Genomic DNA, 20,231 nt, shown 5'->3' on the forward strand with positions numbered 1-20,231 from the left:
TAATTTCTAGGGGAAAAGGCAGTGTACAGCCAGAGAAGTAGGAACACGAAGGAAAACTCATGGTATGGAAGAAAAAAAGAATTTTTAAAAAAGTAGCCATTAAAAACAAGGTACTGTCTGTTGTAGAGGATTGCTCCAAAGCACAGATACAGAACAAAAATCAGGAAACAATGCACCAGATTGCTCCTGCTTAGCACAAAATCACTGACATATCCAGTCAAACCAAGCTGATGTGAAATAAGTGACACTGAGAGCTTGGTGTGATCACCGAGTCCAACTCAGGACATTTCAAAGTCTGTCAGACCTTGTGTGCTCTGCAGCAGAACTCACCATTACTTGTGAGTTAAGGGCAGGTTCAAAACCAGCTTTGGCCCCACTGGAAGGTCAGAGAGGAAATTACATCAAAACCATCTCTAAGAAGCAGACTCCTGGTCATCCATTCCACTTTTCCAGCTAACTGACCACAAAGAAACCTGGAACCAAAGCTCCTCACCACAAGTTCTTAAAGCAAAAACTGCAGAAGCAAAGGACAAAGCTGAAGAACACACAGTGCAATCTCCTTCCTGCTTGAATACTCACCACACTTAAATCCTCTGCTCTGTAGAATTGACAGAACTAAAGCATGACTTCTGCTCTTTGATCTGGTTTGCTAAATTTTTTTTCAATAAACACTTTGGGAATTCCACCAATCATCAATTTCAATTCTAAAGCAATCTCTTTGCTTCATGAAGCAGAAGAAAAGTACATTAATGCTGGTAGGAGTTGATTTCACATATTATAGGTTCTACTTTCAAGACCTTAACTTGAAGGAAATACTTTGAGCAGTTAAGCAGTGTGAATTGAAACATATGAATTGGTGAGGTTAAGGGATTTAGCACTGAGGAAGAGCAGGACAAAAGGATTTCATATCTTGAAAGAAAACTAATTCATTAGTTTTATGGATATAAAAGTATTTAAAGTGACAGGACAGTCTTGCAAGCACCACACTCAGCAAGGGTTTACATAGAACAGAGCTTTCTGCATGACAAAAGGAAAATGTCACAATTTCCTTGAAAAGCTTTATTTCAGATACCTGTAAGTAGATATAACACACCTGCAAAAAAGAGTATTAAGAGAACAGTATGTGTTGAGAATTTTGTAAGGAAGCTATTACAAGTCATTTACTACCTTGCTAGGAAATTACCTCCAATTCCCTGTGATTTGAAGCTTCTCCAAGTAAAAAGGTAGCAAAAATATTGTGTAGCAAAGAGGAGCACACACTGAGTAAAAACAGTTCCTGCAAATGAAGGTCACTTTGAAAAACCTACTTTGTAAAGAAATCAGGGAAATGCATCTAAAGCCTTTAAATTATTTCTCACCATACATTTCTTCCCACTGCTTCATTATTTCAAACTGGTGTGTCCTTCAAGATAGACTCAGCCTTAAATCACTTCCCTTGCTGATACAGGACTGAATGATCACTCCCAAACCTCACTCATGTCCTAGCAGATCCCAAAAACACCACCATTCCTTCTTCAAGAGCAGAGATAAATTCTATTTAGGCTGGAATATGGTAACTACCACTTCCTGTGGTCCATCCTCCTTGTAGTTCACTCCTCTAGCACAATCAGGGCAAAGGAGCTACAAGGCACATCCTTCCTTCCCCATTCCCACTCACATCCAGTTCTGGAGATTGTCAGGGAGACTTGACTCACAATATATGGTTCTTGCAGTAAATCCTTTGTACATACTATCAAGTTGGGTTTATTACCTTATTTAAATCAGACACTTGAAATATCTGCCCAAAACAGTCTCATGTGCCTCAGCCCAGGGGGGTTTTCAGCTGCAACTCTGCCTGAGGGGTTTATCAACTACCTGTGCAGCAAATGCCACCACAGTAAAATCCAGGCTTGGCAGCTATTTTGGGTTCCTGGATTAGAAGTGTGAGCTGCATTAATGGGTCAATAAGAACAAAAGCTTCTGGGTCAGGAGAGTGAGAAACACTGGGTAGGTTGGTGAAACAAATACTTGTTTGAGCAGCCACCAGGGAATTGGATTCTTCAAAGAGTTTCACCTATTTATTGTCCTCATCTCCACAAGATGGGACTATTAAAACACATGGGTTTTGTGGAGTACATCTTGTGCAGATGAGGTTATTCTACACCAAGATTGTTCTGGAATACAAAAAAACCACAAGGCGGAATCCAATGCAGTAACACCAACAACTGACTTCAGTGGTATTCTAAGAAATCTTTTTTTTTTTTTTCAATAAAAACTATAAAGTCAACTAGGCAAATGAAGGGATGCTTTTGTTGTTGAGCATGTCTGAAGTTGTCATTTCAGACAGTGGAATGAAGGATTTGGGGTTTTTGTTTCATTTTAGTGAAAAAAAAAAATCAGCATTAACAAGCTTTTTCTAGTCTCAGTATCTTATGAATAACAGCATTTGCTGGTAGTGAGGAAAAAAGCAGGACAACACATCAGGAACCACCACACTTAATCAAATTGAAAAAATCTGTCTCAATACCAAGCATCTGTACACGCTATGGAATTGAACATTTCACAGATACAGTACAGAAGCATAAACCAGGAAAAAGGAGATGCTAACACATTGAAAATGTTTAATAGCTGAATACTGAATTATGAATCTACTCAAAAAAAAAAAAAAAAAAGCCTGACAGATGCCCTGGCCCAGTCCTTTCCATGGCTGCAGTAGAGGAGTAACTGAGGCCCAGAGGAGCAACCGAGGCCCAGGACAGCCCTTGCCCGGGGATGCTGGCGGGGCTGCAGAGGCTGCACCTCTCCACGACCCCGGCAAGGGAAGGGAAGCACGTTTGGCTTTCACTGGAGCGCTGCTGTCTCCATCTGGCACAGCGGCCCCCAGGGCTCCAGCCAGCTGGCACCGCTCGCAACAGCCTTGGGGCTGCTCCACACTGCACAAGGGAGGAGGCCAGAGGAAAACCAGCACCATAAAGAGATAATTTACAGTCCCATTATCCCATCATCCTCAACTACATGCAGCAGGAGCATGATCTAGGCACACGGCCCATGACCACATGCTTTAAACCAACAAAAAAGTTACATCAGCTTACGAGAGGTTGATTGTAAAAGACGGAAATCTTAACTTAGAGACGGGCCTGTTTAAAGAGGGACACACGTGGCTCATAACTTGATTACTTGGAAAAACACTCTTCATTTCATTAAATTAAACATAATATGAAAAGTAGATTTACTGTAATAGCTGATCACACATTACAGCCATTCCACACTCCCCGATTCATTTATTTTTCACAAGGAAACTGAGGTGACTTATTTGCATACAGGAGTAAGTTCCAACAATTGCTGACATAAGACAAGTTTCATGTATCAGGCTCAGCACACACCTGAGAACAGCAGGCACAAGCACAGCACTGCAGCACTAACAGAGGTTCCTTCACAGAACCTTCTGGATGAAGTCAGGATTAGAAATCCTTTACAGAGGAAGGCACCATTAGGATAACACTCACACAGGGTCTGTCACTGGCACAGTCCAGAGCACAGCAGCAGTTATTATTCACATGCAGCCTCCCAGTGTCACTACTCAGGTCGGTGAAATATCAGTAAGAGGAGGAAAAAAAAATAAATTTCATCTTCATCTGCTCTTTCTGGTTCATGGCACAACCACACAAACATGACACAGCAATGGTACAACAGCAGCAATGCGCAGCCCAGAGCTGGTAATTCCTTACACTGTTGAGGAAAGACACTTGTTCACCCAGAGCAGAAGAGCTGGTTTTCACGTTCTTCACTTACCAATCTCCATGACAATGCACAGAAAGGCTCAAATTTCACATCTCTTGCTTTTCTCTGGTAAATCAAATATTGCCTGTCCTTTACCTCATTGGCATTCTTCTCACCCAAACCACTTACCAATTCCATCATGTACTTGTGTCTCACTGGAACACATATCTATAACTAGTTTCAAAATTTCAATTCAAGATTTTAAAACTTGTCAGATTTGCTAACTCACCTTCTCCTTAACATCCTTTTCACCACTGCATAAAACAACTTGCCTGCCAGTTTCAAAGTATGGGTACAACGTGCTTACACAATTAAACTGCTTGCTTTATAAAGAATTGCTGTAATAAAGTAATTCTTCAGGTAACTGCAAAATTGGAGTTCTGTTTTTCTACAGTCAGATTTTTGCAGTACACGGCCTAAGGTAGACAAAGAAAATATCTCCTACTCCCCAAAATCTCTCAATAAAGACATAATTATTACAAAGAGATGCAGAAAACAGATTTAATTTATTGGAGTAACTCAGAAACTTGCATAGCAAGAAAAGTTCTCAGTAGCAGAACTACTATGTGACAAGGAAATACATCACGAAGGGCAGTAAGATAAAATTATGCTGAACACAGTATAAGATAAATTTCCTTGGGGAACAGCCTCATCATTACAGAGGAAAGTCTTGTTCCTCTTTATGCACAGAACTGCAGGAACTTTGAAACTATTTTCATGGCATTTCTCATCCTGTTCTCCACATCAAGATCATCCCGCAACCAAAAACACAAAATGTAGTCATGAGTGACCAAAGAACTGAGTGTTCATCATGCAGATAAACATTTCCCATAATAATCTCTCGGGAGGGGATGCTTGCTGAGAGAGCATGGCAGAATTCAGCAATGCACAGAGGCCAGTGTGAGTGAGAGCTTCACCCTGGCCACCAGGACAGAGATCCAGTCAGGGGCAAAACTGGGCAGCAATATGAAAATAATGAAGCACAGCAAAGAAAACCATAAAACCTTAAGAGAAATTTTGCATCTGTCCCTGGAGGGCAGAGGGTCACAAAGGCTCACCTAACACAAATGAGGTTCTGAAATCAGTCAGTTATCTCAGCTGTCTGCACTCACTGAGCTGTCATACATCTGCTGTGCAATAAATCTCACCTTTATTTACCAAGCATATTGTAGACAAGGTCCCTTAAAATCTGACTTGCAATGCAACAACAAGGCTGATTGCAGAGGACAGAAGTACAAACTGCAATTAGACAAACTTTGTGAAATAACATCAGGCTGCACAAAGACACAAGGAGGGAAAGATACTTTTTAAACAGAAGTTGGCAAGGGGGAGGTAGGCAAAAATAAAGCTTATAAACTGCTGCTTTCTTTCCTTGTGCTGATAAACACTGAAGTAATTCAAGTCTGTACTTGATTCAAAAACAAAAGCCCTTTAAAAACAGAAGCAAAACATACATATAAAAGCCCTGGCAGTCAATTCAGTGAGATGAATCCAAAGCCAAACCCTATTTAAAAGAGGCTACTTGGATGCATGAACTTCTGAGTGACAAGCAAGGCAAATGGAACTCGGTGCCACATGGGTGTTTGATCCTCCATCATCCCCACCACTGAACTACATTCAAATGCTGCAGGCTCTTTCATGAGTTTAAGAAAAATAAAGGGACTAATAACTAGGTGATTTTTAAATATAATACATTTCAAACTATGGATTAATACATGGATGAAAACTTGGTCTAATATACTAGGGAAGAGCTGAAACACAGATGAAGGCACTAATGACAAAGAGGAGATATTCCAATGATCTCTTGAATGAATGTAGATTAATGATCTCTACATCTTAATTCTACACAAGCACAACTCACTGAATGTATGAACCAATATTCACTTTTTCTGTTTTTTCAAGTTTCACCTTGTCTAAACCCAATTTTTTTATTCAATGACAAATTTAGTGCACTGTAGATCTTCACAGACATATTTCCCACCAGGGATATGCTGACATCACCAGTGATACTATGCAAGAGGTAGACAAGAAGAGCCACGTTAATTTCAAGCTCCATTAAACACAGTAAAGGAAGAATAAGAGGAAGGGGAAAAGTTCTCTTTAGCAACTTTAAAAGTAGCAGAGACAGGCAAAAAAAAAAAAAAAAAAACGGTTTTACATTAGCATTACTTATCATTGAGATGTTTTAAGAAAAATAAAACCAAACCTTAAGGAACATTCTACTTAAGTAGAGAAATGCAAAATCTAAAGTAGAGTATTTGCTGTATTCCACACACAAAAGAATGTGACAGGACTGCTTGCTGCTAATCAGTTATCAACTGATAAAGTGAATCTCAGGTTACTTTGAGTCAACTGGTGTCTGGTAACAGTTCACTTTACAGATCCTCAAATAGGTCTTGAGACAGATAAAATGATTCTTTCTCTTCAATGAGAGAGATCAGCACCATGGCAGCTGCTCCAGCTAAAGCAGACCACGGATTGTTCCTGAGCTGCTGTGCAGTTGCATTATGTGGTCCCACTCCCAGTCAGAACGCGGGTCTATTCTGCAAGGAGTAACTCTTTACATTGATTCTATTACCAGCTAATGCAGCAAAGTTCTGAGCTTGAATTAAGCCGAGTGTACATAAAGGAGTGCCAGATCAATATGTAAGAGAATACAACTACCAAGACAGAGCTTTCATCCAGTCAGAACAGATCTATCAGCCTCTAGAACTGTTTCTGCTAAGGAAAGGCTCCCAGTTCAGGCCTCTTGGGTAACATATGGCTCTCCCTACACTCCAGCCCTGCTTGCTGACAGCACAGTGCAGGATAACAAAATAAACTGTAATGTCATTATAGCATTTCACTCACTTCTCCATTGTCCACAGGTTAACGAGAGACTGAGACAGTGGCTCTAGGCAGCTCTTTGTGTCCAAGTCTAGAAAGGTTCTAACAGTGGCTCTTTGCAGGGTGGGGAAAAAATAATTTCTTTTTTAATAATGTTTTGAACAGGCCAGTGAGATGTGTATGGGTCACCTTCAGACTGCCTTTCTCCTGATGTATAATAAGAGGACATGTGTATCTCCTCACCTTGGATGCTGCTGCAGGCTACAGACACATTACAACACTTGGAGAACCACGGGAATATAGGTAATAAAAAGCCCAAACCCACTGCTTTAGAGTAGCCATCAGTCAAGTGAAACAGAAAGGTGTGGCTAATAAAAAAAAAAAAGCTCCATATCTACCAGGGAAAAGAAAGAAACCAGTTCCTTCACAAGAATTCATAGATCTGCACATGAACAGGAAAAACTGTGGGTGCTTGGTTTAATGCGGGAAACACAAGGTTTTAAACCGAGTTAATGTTTCCCTGGCTTAAAACAAATCAGCCGCCACTGGGAATCAAACTAACACTCGCAAGAGTATTTGTAACGAAAAAGGATCCCCAGAGTCCATCCCAAAGGAAAACACTTTTTTTTTTTGCTCAACTCAAGGAGCAGTAATTCTGGAGAAGGAGAGTCAGCAATTCACAAGCAGAAAACTTCCACTACCAGTCAGTAACATTTGCCTCTAAATTTGTTACACTGGTTACTGAAACAGAAAATCCTCAAATGAAAGGAGGAGAGTACGAGGTTTGCAAGCAATTTGCAGCTCTGGTTTCACCTTAACGCCACAGATTAAGGCTTGAAACAAAAATGAGGCTATCACCTAACCTTTGTTTGGGGTTTAAAGCTTTGATGGCTTAAAATAAAGCTCAACACATAGTCCAGCAAATCAAACAAAGCCATTCCACCCTGCTCACCTTCACACTACTGCCTGTCATTTCAGTTTAAAAGCTTTCAGCATTAAGCAAATGAAATCGTTGACTGCAGACAAAATTAAAGAGATGCTACAACTACTCTGACAAACAGCTTCGCTATAAGCAAACCTTTGACTGCTGATAAGACTACAGGAAAAAAAAAGAAATAAGCCTTCTTGTCCAACATATCCTATTCTTTCCTTCATCAGCCTGTGCAGATCCATCTTCTTGCTCTACAAAAGGGAACAAATACAAGTAGGAAGAAAACTGCATTTATTGTCTCTCCCATCCATGTCAAAAACCAGAAAGTCCTGATGGTTCAGATCCCACAATTTAAAAATTGCTGTTCACCATCTTCAGGCTCATGGTGCACGACTAATTCCTAACCTTTGGACCAGAAACCAGCAAGTGATTAAAAAAAAAATCACAATACAGGATACAAAATAGGGTTTAGCACCACTAGGAAGAGGAAGGTCTTGTATTATGTTCTTCAGCACCAGAGACACAAGCTCAGTGGAGCATTCTCTATCTGGCACATCCCATGTACACCAGGCTCTGCTGAGTACAGAGCTAAAATCTCATTTCTGGGCATGTCTCACACCAGAGGTCATGTCTTTACACTGAGAGAAAGAGAACATTACCTCAAGCAGCTCTAAGGACCTTTTCAATCCTTAGTGGTTAAGAACTAAGGAAGATTGCTCAGGTATGAAACTGGAGACCTCCTGAACAATGAAGCTTGCAGTAGACTCTGACACCTCTCATGGGCTTTCAGGGAGAAGGCAGCTCCCACAGCACATGGCAAAGAACATCCTTCCTGAGTCACACAGTTCACTCAGGCAGCCACAGCAGAGTGCACAGCTGAAAAAGAGACATGCTTCTTGAATCCTGGATTCCTCTTTCGAGTGCTTCACAGGATTTGCAGTCCAGAAGTTTGGTGCACACGCTAAAAACGTTAAAGAAAAACAAGCTAAGATTTCCTCGTTAATTTAAGCAATCCAAACACCAAGCCTGTGAAGATGGCACAGCCTGGTGAGGCTCCTGGCCTGTCTGTTACAGCACAAAGCAGATCAGCTAAGCAGCACCTCCCTGTTCCTGGACAGGTACATGGGCAAGGCCCTAGGGAAGCAAACGTGCCTCAACAGGAACAAGATGAGAAGTTCCACCAGCACCTTACCCTGAAGACTGCAAAGTCACTTTAGCAAGAACATGACACACTGATTTAGACTGTGAACCACAATACTTGCTACTGAAAACATGACACAGCAGTTATCTGCCATGTTATTTTAACCTTTTTAACTCTGAAAGGTAGGAAATGAACCAAAGTCATTTCAGGTTTAAGTCTAAGAATTTATTATCTGTCAAAATATTACGAAGAGCCACACAGTTCATGGGGGGAATGATACCTGATGAAAAGTCATCACCAATAAAAGCAAATGTTTCTTCCTATCTGAAAGGATCAGTTGGTCTGTAGGACCCATGTAAAGAGAGAATAACAGGAAAAACAAGAGAAGCTCTCAAACAGGCAGAAATATGCCAGAATGCAGCTGCTGTCAGTAAGAGTGCACAACCCCTGACAGGCAATTATTCTTTGATCTATTGGCTGAAGCACTGAACAAACATTCTGAAATTCCACACAGAACCTTGTGCATATCACGACTGTGGTCACAATGACCAGTTTACTTTTATCATCAAGAGCCTTTTCAGGGCAGTGATAGTAAGAACCATTCAGAATGAGACAGTTTTCCTCCAAGGCGCAGAGTCCAGGAAGAGGGAATTTAATCATAAATTCAGTTGCCCTTCCAGCAATGAAACCATTACTTACCAACTCCTGGACACAAAGATACATCTACATGTGTAATTGCTCACTGATGGGGACAAAAGCTACATTCAGCACTGCAAAACAGATTTTTCTCATCTGTAATTCTAAAGGAATAAGCCAAGTGTTTCAAGTGTGACTCTACAGAAAAAAATGGAAAAAGCTGACATGAAGGTCTGGCACAAGCCTTTTCAGCATCCTCTGTCTGCTCCCTAATTCCTGAATGGGGAGTAGTGGTGACAAATTTAAGGACCTCTTCTAGAGTGTTACTTAATTAAGTGTGAGGTAATTTTCAGATCAAAATACTCAAGGTAAAGTCCATGACCTACAGAAACACGAGCTGTGCCATCAGGTTATTAAACAGATTCTAACTACAGCAAATTAAAACTCAAGAGTTACAAGTCAAAGCCCCAACAATGAAAAAGTCCACCCTAATTTTATGTCACTTCACACACAACTGGAGGTCTAAAACCTAGCTCTATCACAATAACTATAATTTCAAGAGTCAGTCTTTGGATTTCTCCTGCTTCTCTTGTTCCACTCTTCAGCGTGACAGCTTTGTCTTTGCTTAGGCTTCACCACCAGCAACACAATTACACCATGGCAATCCCCGTGCCTAGAACAGCTTGTACAAGAGCTGCACTCGAGTTTGGCCAAGCTGCAGTGAGAAGAGGCAAGTCCCAGCCTCGCTCCTCGGTGTGGGTACAACAATGCACCGTGATGACAGCTCAAATCCCGGCACAGCCAACGCTTCAGGAGCAAACACACTGAAAATCTTCACCAGAACCCCAGTGCCTACAAAGACACGTACATAATCACCCCCTGGTTCTGACTGAGGATTGAAACACACGTTCAGGAGACAGCTTTCCCACTATAAAGCAGGCTTTAGAGCCGTTCTGCTGGAAGCACTGGCTGTAAAGCAAACTGAACCGTGAGCTGGAGCTCGTAAAAGCTTATTCACAGAAAGGTGCGTACTAAAGCGAACAGCACAGCACTAAAATGGTCTGCCAAGGCAGAACGCAGCCGAGGTACAGCAGAGAACGGACCCTTTCTGCCCCCTGCAGTTCCCACTGCTCCCTGGATTTTCAAGGCAGGCTTAGGAGGGATGGTAGTTACCATTCCAGAACCAGAACCATTTACAGCTGGCTCTCACCAACAGCCAAGGCATTTTTACACCTACCTTCATCTGAGCAGCAGTTAAACTGCCCAGTGCCTTCCATAAAGATCAATTTTATATATATGGAATGTTTCCTGTGATAAACATAGAATGTGACTGTCCATGATCATGCAATAAAAAGAATATCTCTTGCTAATAAACCTTTAATTTAGCCTCATCGTTTTGATGATTAGGATTAAGAAGAATCTTCACCAATGAATAGGTGCTCTTAAGCAGTCACAGCTTGCTCCTAAAATATATATACACGTATCCATAATATATGTGTATGTTAACTATTAAAGGACAAAGGATTGGTTCTGAGTTATATAGACTATGTAGGTAATTTTATTTCTAGTTATTAGACTATAAATACACCACCAAACAGAAAACACCCTTTTCCTAATTTTACATGTAAATCTGTCAGGCACACATATGTACAGGGAATTTCAGTGAATTAAAATTCCACAGAAGAAGGTCTCATGTTCATATATATAAAGGGTGAATAAAGTACCATAACTGTCACTTATAGACTTCCTTCAATCCTTAAAAACATAGACAGGGAATTGAATCCCAATTTAGCTACCCAAAATGTTCCCCCATATTGATCATGCACACCCACATATTTCAGGTGGGCTGGATTCAGAAACCTAATTGTTTCCATACTGGCAACCTGCTTAAAAAAAAGTGGGGGGGAAAAGCATTTTTAGCATGTACTAGGAAAACTGGTGTTTTTCCTGGGCTGACAGATAATTTTGAAACAATCCTGTTCTGCTTTATGAGCCTGGCTGTGCAAAGAGGAAGTGAGAACAGATTGATTACAATGGAATATTCTCAATTTTCAGCTGTTTTCTTAAGCAATGATGAACACATCCCTGCATTAGATTTCAGAAGGAAAAAGCTGTTGCAGCACACAGGAGGTATGCAGGTTACACAGGATGCTCCATATTTAGAAAAAGGTAATTCTGCTAATGAAATTTTATTTTCATTCTTCCACATAACTCTTGCTTTATATTTGTCTGAGACATCTTCATACCTCACTTGCCATTTTTTTCTTCCACAGCACAGACAAAATTTTTTCTCCATTTAAGCTGAAAGCACCATCAACTATATCCCAATTTGTATTTTAACACGCTATAGGATAAATAAACCCAGATTTTGACTAACATACTCCATAATATTGACCCGTAGGGAATTGTAAGGTATTTAATACAAGTCTGGCCATACTTTGCAGGGCTATCAAGTAATTAAACCCATTTAAAACATATTTCTTCTCAGATTCCATTTTTTTTCCTCTTTAGGTAAAAAAATTGGGAAACTGGATTATCCTGAGAACATGAACTGAGCACAGAGAAATGGTTTGGCACCTCACCCTTTAAGTCCATCCTTCATGCTCTAGTTCTATTATGAATAATAAGCTGAGCAGCTTAATGCAAAGCACTGGGATCACAAAGTTTTCAATGGGTTGTTCCAACAAAAACACAATCCGTGCTGTCCCAAACCCCAAGTTTTGCTCCGTATAGCTGCTGCCTTCCCCTCCTCAGTCACCAATGCGACGACTGACAGAAATCTGCAAAGTCACTTTGAAGTAAAAACTAGTTGATTCTAGGGAAAAACAGTAATTAGTCGCACAGTACATAGAGCAGCCCTCCAGAAGCATACATGTGTATAAGGATGTTTTTATAGGAGATAGGTGGGGAAAAGCACTCTTGCTGCTTTTTGCCTGGTTTACAGGGATTTTTCCCAGGGGCCAACCCCTCCTGCCCTTCCCCGCACTCCAAGCTGAGCCAGTTCCTTTCCCCACGCCCCACCAGAGCAGGAATCCCCTTTTCCAAGTGGATTATCAGCACGAGCAGCTTTTTTTTTTCTTTTTTTTTCTTTTTTTTTTTTTAAGGAAAACCACACACACACAACCGAGCGAGCCGCAGCCCCCGGCGCCGGGACCCGCTCCCAGCCATTGTGCTCCGCGCAGCCCCCGGGCTCGGGCGCGGCCCCGCGGGGCTCCACAAAGCTCCGCCACAGGCCGGACGTGCCCGGTGCCCCGGGCCTCCCCTCCCCCCGGTATTCCGGGAAACCTCCGGGAGGAGGAGGAGGACGAGAAGGAGGAGGAGGAAGCGGCGGCGCTGCGGAACAGCCCCGCTGCGGAAAAGCCGCCGGGGCAGGTGGCAGGGAGGGAGGCCCCGCCGGGGCTGCTTCCCTCCTCCATCCCGGTGCCCCCCCCTCGCCATCCCGGAGGCACCGAGCGCTTCCTCCTCCCTCCCCCCAGGACCGCGTGCGGGAGCTCGGGCCCACCTGCCCCGTGGGGAGGGAAGGAGGGAGGGCTGGAGGGGGACCGGACCCGTCCCCTCCCCGAGGCGGCGGCGGGTGGGTCGGGGAGGGAGGGAAGGGAAGGGAAGGGAAGGGAAGGGAAGGGAAGGGAAGGGAAGGGGGGTGGATGCGAGCCGCCCCCGGTACCTTGCGCTTCCTGGTCTCGGCCGAGCCGCTCCACACGAAGCACTGGTAAATCGCCCGCAGGTTCTGCTTCCAGTTCTCCACCTTGAAGCCGGTCACATGGCAGCACCCGGCCGCCGGCGGACTCATGTCAGACCCCCCCACATCAATCCGCCCGCACACGGGCCGGGCCGGCGGGCAGCGAGCCGGCCCCTTCCCCCGCCCCGCAGCACCGACACGGGCCGGGGCCCCCCCGCCCTCAGGGGCTCCGGCCCCTCACGCCGCCGCCGCCGGGGAGCCGCTGGCACATAGAGCCGGGGCTCCGCCACGGCCCCCCGGCTCCGAACAAAGCGCGGCGGGCGGGCAGCGCGCACTCTCTCCCGCCCTTCTCCCGCACACACAAAGATGGGGCGCTCTGAGGCGAGGAGAAGGAGGAGGCGGCGGCTGTAGCGGCCGCTGCCGCCCCCGGAGTGGCCGCCGCTCCCTTCTACCTCATAGAGGCCGCTGTGGAAGCGGCGGGCGGAGGGGAAGGGAGGGGATGGGGGCGCTGGCGGCGGCGACCCCGGCCGCGGTGCGAGCGGGCGTGTGTGGGGAAGGGGGCGAGTCCCCGCCCGCCGCTGCTCCGGCTTCCCCCGCCGGCGCCCGCACGGCTCTTGTCCCTTTAAACCGCCCCCCCGCCTCCTTCGCCGGCTCCTTCCTCCTCCGCCTCGCCCGCGCCCCCCCCGCCCGCCGCGAGCAATGGTCCGAGCCGCTCACTCAACCCAGCCCGCCCGGCCCGAAGTGGGATAGACCAACGGGGAAGGTGCGGGAGGAGCGCCCCCTCTGCCCCGCCGCCCGCGAGGGAGGGAGCGGCGGGGGGAAGGAGCGCGCCGATTGGTCCGCGTACCTGTCAATCCACCCATCTCTAGTGCCTCATTGGTTGCTTTCCCTTTCTTCTCTCCCCCCTCCACCCTTCCTACCTAGCATTTCCCCCGCCGGAAAAAGGCGGGACATCCCGGACGATTAACAGCTTATCTGACCAACGGAAATAAAGGGTGGGGTCTATGTGGTGGGAGCGGCGGTGTGATTGGCTGAGCTGGACGTCAGTCACGCTGCAGGCGGAGAGCGGATTGGCTGCGTTCGTGAGGGGGGCGGTCCCTCCCAGAGCAGCCTGCGCTGCTGTCACATCCGCTGGTGCCGCTCTCGCCGTTCCCTCAGTGGCTTCCTGAGGGGAGCGGGGTCTCCTGAGGGGAGAGCGATCCCCGGGCTCCCGGGAGGGCTCCGCGCCCCGCTCCGACCGGCTCCCAGGACCATATATGGTCCCTCCATACCGCCAGCCTGCATGCTGGTGTTCCATAGGGGAGAAACAAAAGCGGTGTATAACCAGAACTGGTGTTATTTCAGCTTTTTCCTATACAAGGAAATGGGTGGACAGTGTAAAATGCTGGGATCTGTACATAGTTTTCAGCTTGTATGCCACACACACTATAGGATTACATAATGGAGTGAGACAGGAGGGAAAGGATGGGAATTATGCCGTGGTTTCTCAAGAGAGAGAGCAGAGGCTTTGCAGAGGCTTCTTAGACAATCAGTGCAAACACTGTGCCACAAGGAAGTAAGTGGCGAAGTGCCACCACATTATTTCACCAATCCCGTTTTTCAGTGCGTGCTAATCCCATTCCTCAGGAGCTGTAACCTTGAAATCTTCACCTTGCAGATTCCCATATAGTGTCCAGTTTCCTGACCTGCTGCTGCAGCTTGCGAGAAATAAATACAAAAATTTGCGACAATCACCTGAGAACTTTCTGTTTCCTGCAGAGCTGCTGCTGGTTTAAAAAGAAAGCAAGGTAAATAGTAGGAATGTTGGTTTATGATCTGTGTGTAGCTAGAAGGTTTGGTGGCCAAGCAGGGCTGAGCAAAGAGCTGCGATTATGCCCCCAGGCTGAGGCAGCACCAGGACACGCTGTCCCTCTGCGTGGGACACCTGGAATTGCTGCTCCTCCTGGCTCACCCTGCTTATTAGCCTCTCCCAGAAATCCCACTTACACGCAGTCTGGGGATTATACTCCAGTGATAAACCTGGAATTGCCCCACAGGTGGAAAAATAAAGGTGCCAAGAGCCAGGAGAGGGCCCGATTATCCTGCTGTGTACACAAATTGCACTGAATGTTTCAGAAGATTATGAGTGGAATGTGGAGGGAGGCTGTACCCTCTCTTTGACCCTGTGTAATCATTAGACCTATTAAGACATCACAGTGCAGCCTACAGCTCCTTGGAATGGGAACAGGAATTGGTGCTGCACGTCCTTCCCGTGTTAACCCAACTTTCAGGAGAGTTAACCAGTTTTCAAAAACAGGAGTCAGAGAGAGCCAGCCCCTTCCCTGAGAAAACCACCCTCAGAAAAGAGGGAAGTTAGGGATTGCCAGCTCAAAGTGCATAGAAGGGAACAGGATGGGTGATTAATGTCCTAACAGCATCTAATAATTATTCTCTGAATATTTCCAATTAAACAAAGCCTCAGATATTGCTACAGTCTAAATACAAGAAGAAAGTTATTCTTATTCTGCACCAACCTACTGTTACTAATCTGGGGCTTTTCTCCATGGCTACCACATCAAAACAGGAGATAAAGATAAAAGAGAGAGTTTCTGCCAATGAAATTTAAGTCCATCTCGCTGAAAAAACAGGATACCAAAGAGACAATACATATGTTCAGTGTCCTGCAGACTCTGAAATTTTCACGGAGATTTCTGTGCCACTCTGTCTTGCAGAGTCCCCGTGTTTACTCCCTTTAGGGTGTGCTGTCTTATGCAGAAATAACAAGAATTGTGAGTTTAAACACGATTGCTTTAAGAAACACATTTTTTAGTGGTTCTCTTTCAAAGAGAGAACCTTTGAGAAAATACTGATCTTTCTCTGTCTGGCCACTTCCAGGACAATTAGCAGAGTTACCTACTCCTGTCCTGGAGGCTTCTGACCCTGCTGAGGGTGTGAGGAGCATCCTCTGAGCCACAAAGGACCCACATGGAGCACACCTATCCTGGAGCACACCTGGTGACACCCACTGTCACTTCCCAAAGGCAGCAATGCAGAAATTTAAAGATCAATTCTTAGGGGATATTTCCAAAGTGTAGATGTTACCTTTCAAACTTAAAGCTCCCCCAGGGTTCCCTTGACACCTTATTCTCCATAAAAGGGGTTTATTTATGCTAGAAATTCAGCTTGGGCTTCTTTTGGTAAATTGGAACCAGAGTAAAAATCCACTTTGGGACAGTGTAGAAAACAGGAGCTTTTGAGATTTTTTTTGAGGCCAGCTCCTGATTTGGGGGGCTTGAGGCAAAACTCTACACATGTCATTAAAACCCTTTCCTTTCTGTCCTGTGAAGACACCAGAATGTTTCCTATGAAGTATAAAAACTTCCAACTCTACAAACACTTCTTGCTTGTTGCAGCCCACACACTAAAGGCGACACAACTGCACAGAGCAGCAGCCAAAACAAACTAGGAGTGGAAATCAGTGACAACATTTTGTCAGGTAGTAATTGTAAAATCAGGGCCTGCTTGTTGCCCACACACACACAAGTTTACAAGTTTGCTGTAGTTTAATTTACTCTTGGGCATAGCTTGGGAATGTTTCTAGAAAAAAAACCTTTGGTGCAGCAGATAGCTTGGGAAAGGATTTGCCTCTGGGGGGAGGAAACAGTTTCATTCTCTCCTATGTCTCATGGAAGAATTTTTAATTTTAAAGCATTGATGATTATGCTAATTAGTGCTTACCCTCAAATGCCAGTGGAATATAAATGTTGATAGTAGCTAAAACACACTGCAAATGTGCAGCAAAGTCTTCCTCCAGAGAGTCATCTGCGTTCCATGATAGCTCAGCTGGGGAGAAGCAGCATTCTTCACATGGAAAAGCAAAGGAGCTGCTTCTTCTATCCATGTCATCCCAAGGTGGCACTTCTGGGCTCCTCTGGATAGCCATGAATCAGCTGTTACCTCATCACCTGGACATGCTTTGCCATGATATGTGTTAAAATGTCCAATTTCATTCTCAGGTAAACAGGAACCTTTCCCTTTGTCCAGGTGTGTGAGCAGCATCAAGGATTTGGGTGGGATTCCGCCCAAATCCTGGATTACAAGTGGAGCTGGCCTAAGTTTGGACCTGCAAGAGGCTGAAGCCCCTTGTTCCACAGTGGATTTGGAGGGGGATGTTCAGGAGCTTTTCTCCTGCAAGCACAAGGGCTCTCCATGCTGATAACCAGTGCAGAATACGTGAGGATTCCTCAGTACCTCTCCTGCATTTTTTCAGGCACTCTCAAAAATAAAAGTTCTTCCACATTCTAAAAGGGAAGAACTTACAGAACTACTATGCTTACCTAAACACACACATAAAAATATTTTAAAGCCTAAAAAGAACACTTTTAACTTTTAAAAATTACCCTATTTTTAATCTTCAGGATTTTTTTTTTCCCTCAAATCTTTTGTCATCCAAGCATTGTAAACTTCCATGCAAGTAGTACTGCCATTGCTTAATCCACTGCCTTTAGAGCAGATGAGGCTGAATGTGTGGCTGCAGGGCTAAAAGCCCTGGAGATACCAGAGGCAGAATCCATTGTGTGGTTCTCCTGAAGCTGATTGCTTCTGAATCCCTGTGAAGTTCAGCTGAGTTACCTCAGACTCCTGAAGGTTTGTAGGGAAACACTGGTACCTGTCATTTATCTCAGGGATGGGGTACTGACCTTGCTGCAAACCCAGATGGGTTGTAAAGTCCCAGCTTCTCTAAAAATTCTTGTTTTCATCCCAATCCATTTGCAATGGCACCTGGTAGGTGCCAGAGCAGAATTTCCACGTGGCTCAGTCTTGGCACAGGACACAGAGTGGTTTCTTGAATCCACAACATTCCATGATAAAGGATTGGTTCAGCTGAGCAGATCCTGCCAGAAGGATGATTGTCAGTCCAAGGGTTGCACAGATTGGTGGATTTCAGTGGATAAAGCTGACTTTGGACTTGGTAATCAACTCTTCCCATTCTCTCTTGGAATCATGGCACCCTGTATAGCAAATTTAAAGGTACTGACACTAAATTCCTTGTCTTTGAGATCTTTTGCAGACCTCATCAAAGCAGTGCACAAGACTCCAAGGATTCATGGCCTGTGGATTGAAAATAGTCCTAGAAAAACACAATGCCTCTGCTTATTTTTCTGCAGACCACTCGTTAGATTTCCCGTCAGCGCTGTCAGAGGGTGAAATCTTGGCCCCAGCTGAACTCAACAGGAATTTTGCCACTAACTTGAATGGAGCTAAAATGTCACTCCTGCTATTTGTCAAGGCAATTACATCCAGACAATACTTTTAACATCTGGCTTCGAGTGAACACACAGAGCAGTTCACTCCCTCAGTCTCTGAAGACAACACAGGACATTGGCTATCTCCATAAAAAATGCAACATTTGTCCTTGGCAAGCTGCTTGTAATGAAGAGGAGATCCATCCAGTGACATCCAGGAACCAAGTCCCTGTTCCTTAGCCTATAGTTATTGGCAATAGCATCAATAGATTTTCTGTCACTTTCTGGGAACAATGTCAAAAGCACCCATGTACTGTTGCAAGTCATTCTGTTGTACAAACTTTGTTTAGAACAGCAGATCTGGCCTCATCTGTGGTTTCTCACAGACGAGGGGGGTTTTCACCCAGTTCATCTCCTGTTTCCCAAGGCACTGAAAGGTCCCCTGTTAGGTCAGGGAGCAGCATTTCTGTCTAAACCTTTCTCTGTATGGTGGTCAAAGGTAAGGCTGAAGGAAAACTGATTATAGGAGAAAAAATGGTGTGAACTCATTTCCTTTTCTAAAAACCCACCTGAGACAAGGCAATATTGATTTATTGCAAAATATAAAGGTTAGGTCAACCTCGAGTGGGGCACACCTTTTCCTGGTAGGAAAAAAATAAAATCTTATATATAGAATTATTTGATCAGTGGTGATTAAAAAATCTATTTGAATGGGAAGAATCACAGGATCATAGAATGGTTTTGTTTGGAAGAGATACTGAAGATAATCCAGTTCCTGCCCCTGCTGTGGTCAGGGACACTTTTCACTAGACCAGGTGGCTTCAAGCCCCATCCAGCCTGGCCTTGAACACTTGAACAACACAGAGATGGGGCATCCACAACTTCTCTGAGTCATTGGATGATGTCTGGAAGAACAGAGATGTACAAAGAGAGGGGTTTTTAAGCACCAGGTAGGCAGGGATCTGTTCCCAGCTGGTGAACTGCTGTACTGCTCACCTGAGCAAAACCAGCTTCCCTTGGTCTCCTTCCATCCCCGGGGATGCAAAGCCAAACTCAGCCACCAGCATCTGATGAGCCTTAATTCCCAGCACTTAAATAATTAGCTTCTCAAATGTACAAAAACAACTCTCATTTTCTGGATTAATGAGGAGAGCTGGGTTCCACTGAGCACAGCTATTATGGAGCTGCTAATGCAGGGTTGGATTCCATGGCTGCCTCTGAGCACAGAGCCCTGGGGAGAGCAGGAGCACGGGGAGAGCAACGCTGCAGGGCAAAGGGGAGCCGGCAGGGGAAACCCTGGCACTGCTCTGTGGGTTTATGCAGGGGGAAGGAGGATTTTAGTTCTGTGTCTGCTCAGTCTCATCATTGATGATGATGCCACATAACCCAGATGAAGGCTGAAGCTCAGGCACATCCTGACGGTGGGTAGTTTGCTTTAATCACAGGCCAGGTAAAGGCACTTTCTGAAGCTGGGTAACAAAAATGTGACACAAACAAACCTAAAGCTTAGGTACTCACACAGCAGCTTCTGCCCAGTTTCTGTAGCCACAGCAGTAGGGAATGGTAAGGAGCTGGAAGGCTGCAGTGGAACTGGAATGTTCTTGTCCTCTGTGTTCATTTGGCTGAGGAGTTGGTAGAAAACTGGTTGCAAAAAGTCAATCTTGCCTCATTTTGGCAGGTACAGGCATCTAAACTCTTCAAAACAAACTTCTGTTCTCTCTTTGGGATCTTGGCACAGGGCTAGCAAGTTTGTTTTTCCCAAATGGAAGGAGAGGGGACTGAATGTCAGCTTGCAAAGGCTGCCTTGCTCTGCCCTGGGAGGTTTAAACTGGGGCCACATGACATGGACAGCTCAACACTGTTGGGGCTGTTCCCTTCCTCTCTCTGTGTCCCTGGTTCCCTGCCTTGTACATGGCATAGGGAGGAGAGAATAATTGCAAAATCAGGGAATTTGAGATGCAACTGCAGCCACTCATAAAAAGTCATGCAGCTTCTCAGAGAACTGGAGATCAAAAGGCCTGGAGTGTTGATTTC

At 44.9% G+C, this 20,231-nt stretch overlaps 1 protein-coding gene across 2 annotated transcripts in view; it reads right to left on the reverse strand.

The window, feature by feature from the left end:
* Positions 1-13,135, reverse strand: part of USP22 (ubiquitin specific peptidase 22) — an 88,649-nt gene extending 75,514 nt beyond the window's left edge. The window contains exon 1 of one of the 2 annotated variants that reach the window (XM_063171682.1): positions 12,958-13,135. In XM_063171682.1, coding sequence (XP_063027752.1) covers positions 12,958-13,083 — 126 coding nt within the window. In that variant the 5' untranslated portion in view covers positions 13,084-13,135. The remainder of the gene's footprint in view (positions 1-12,957) is intronic. The other variant, XM_063171681.1, reaches the window with a different exon arrangement.
* Between the last annotated feature and the right edge of the window lie 7,096 nt (positions 13,136-20,231).

Source organism: Melospiza melodia, chromosome 18, assembly GCF_035770615.1.
Source record: "Melospiza melodia melodia isolate bMelMel2 chromosome 18, bMelMel2.pri, whole genome shotgun sequence".
Classification (NCBI taxonomy): Eukaryota; Metazoa; Chordata; class Aves; order Passeriformes; family Passerellidae; genus Melospiza; species Melospiza melodia.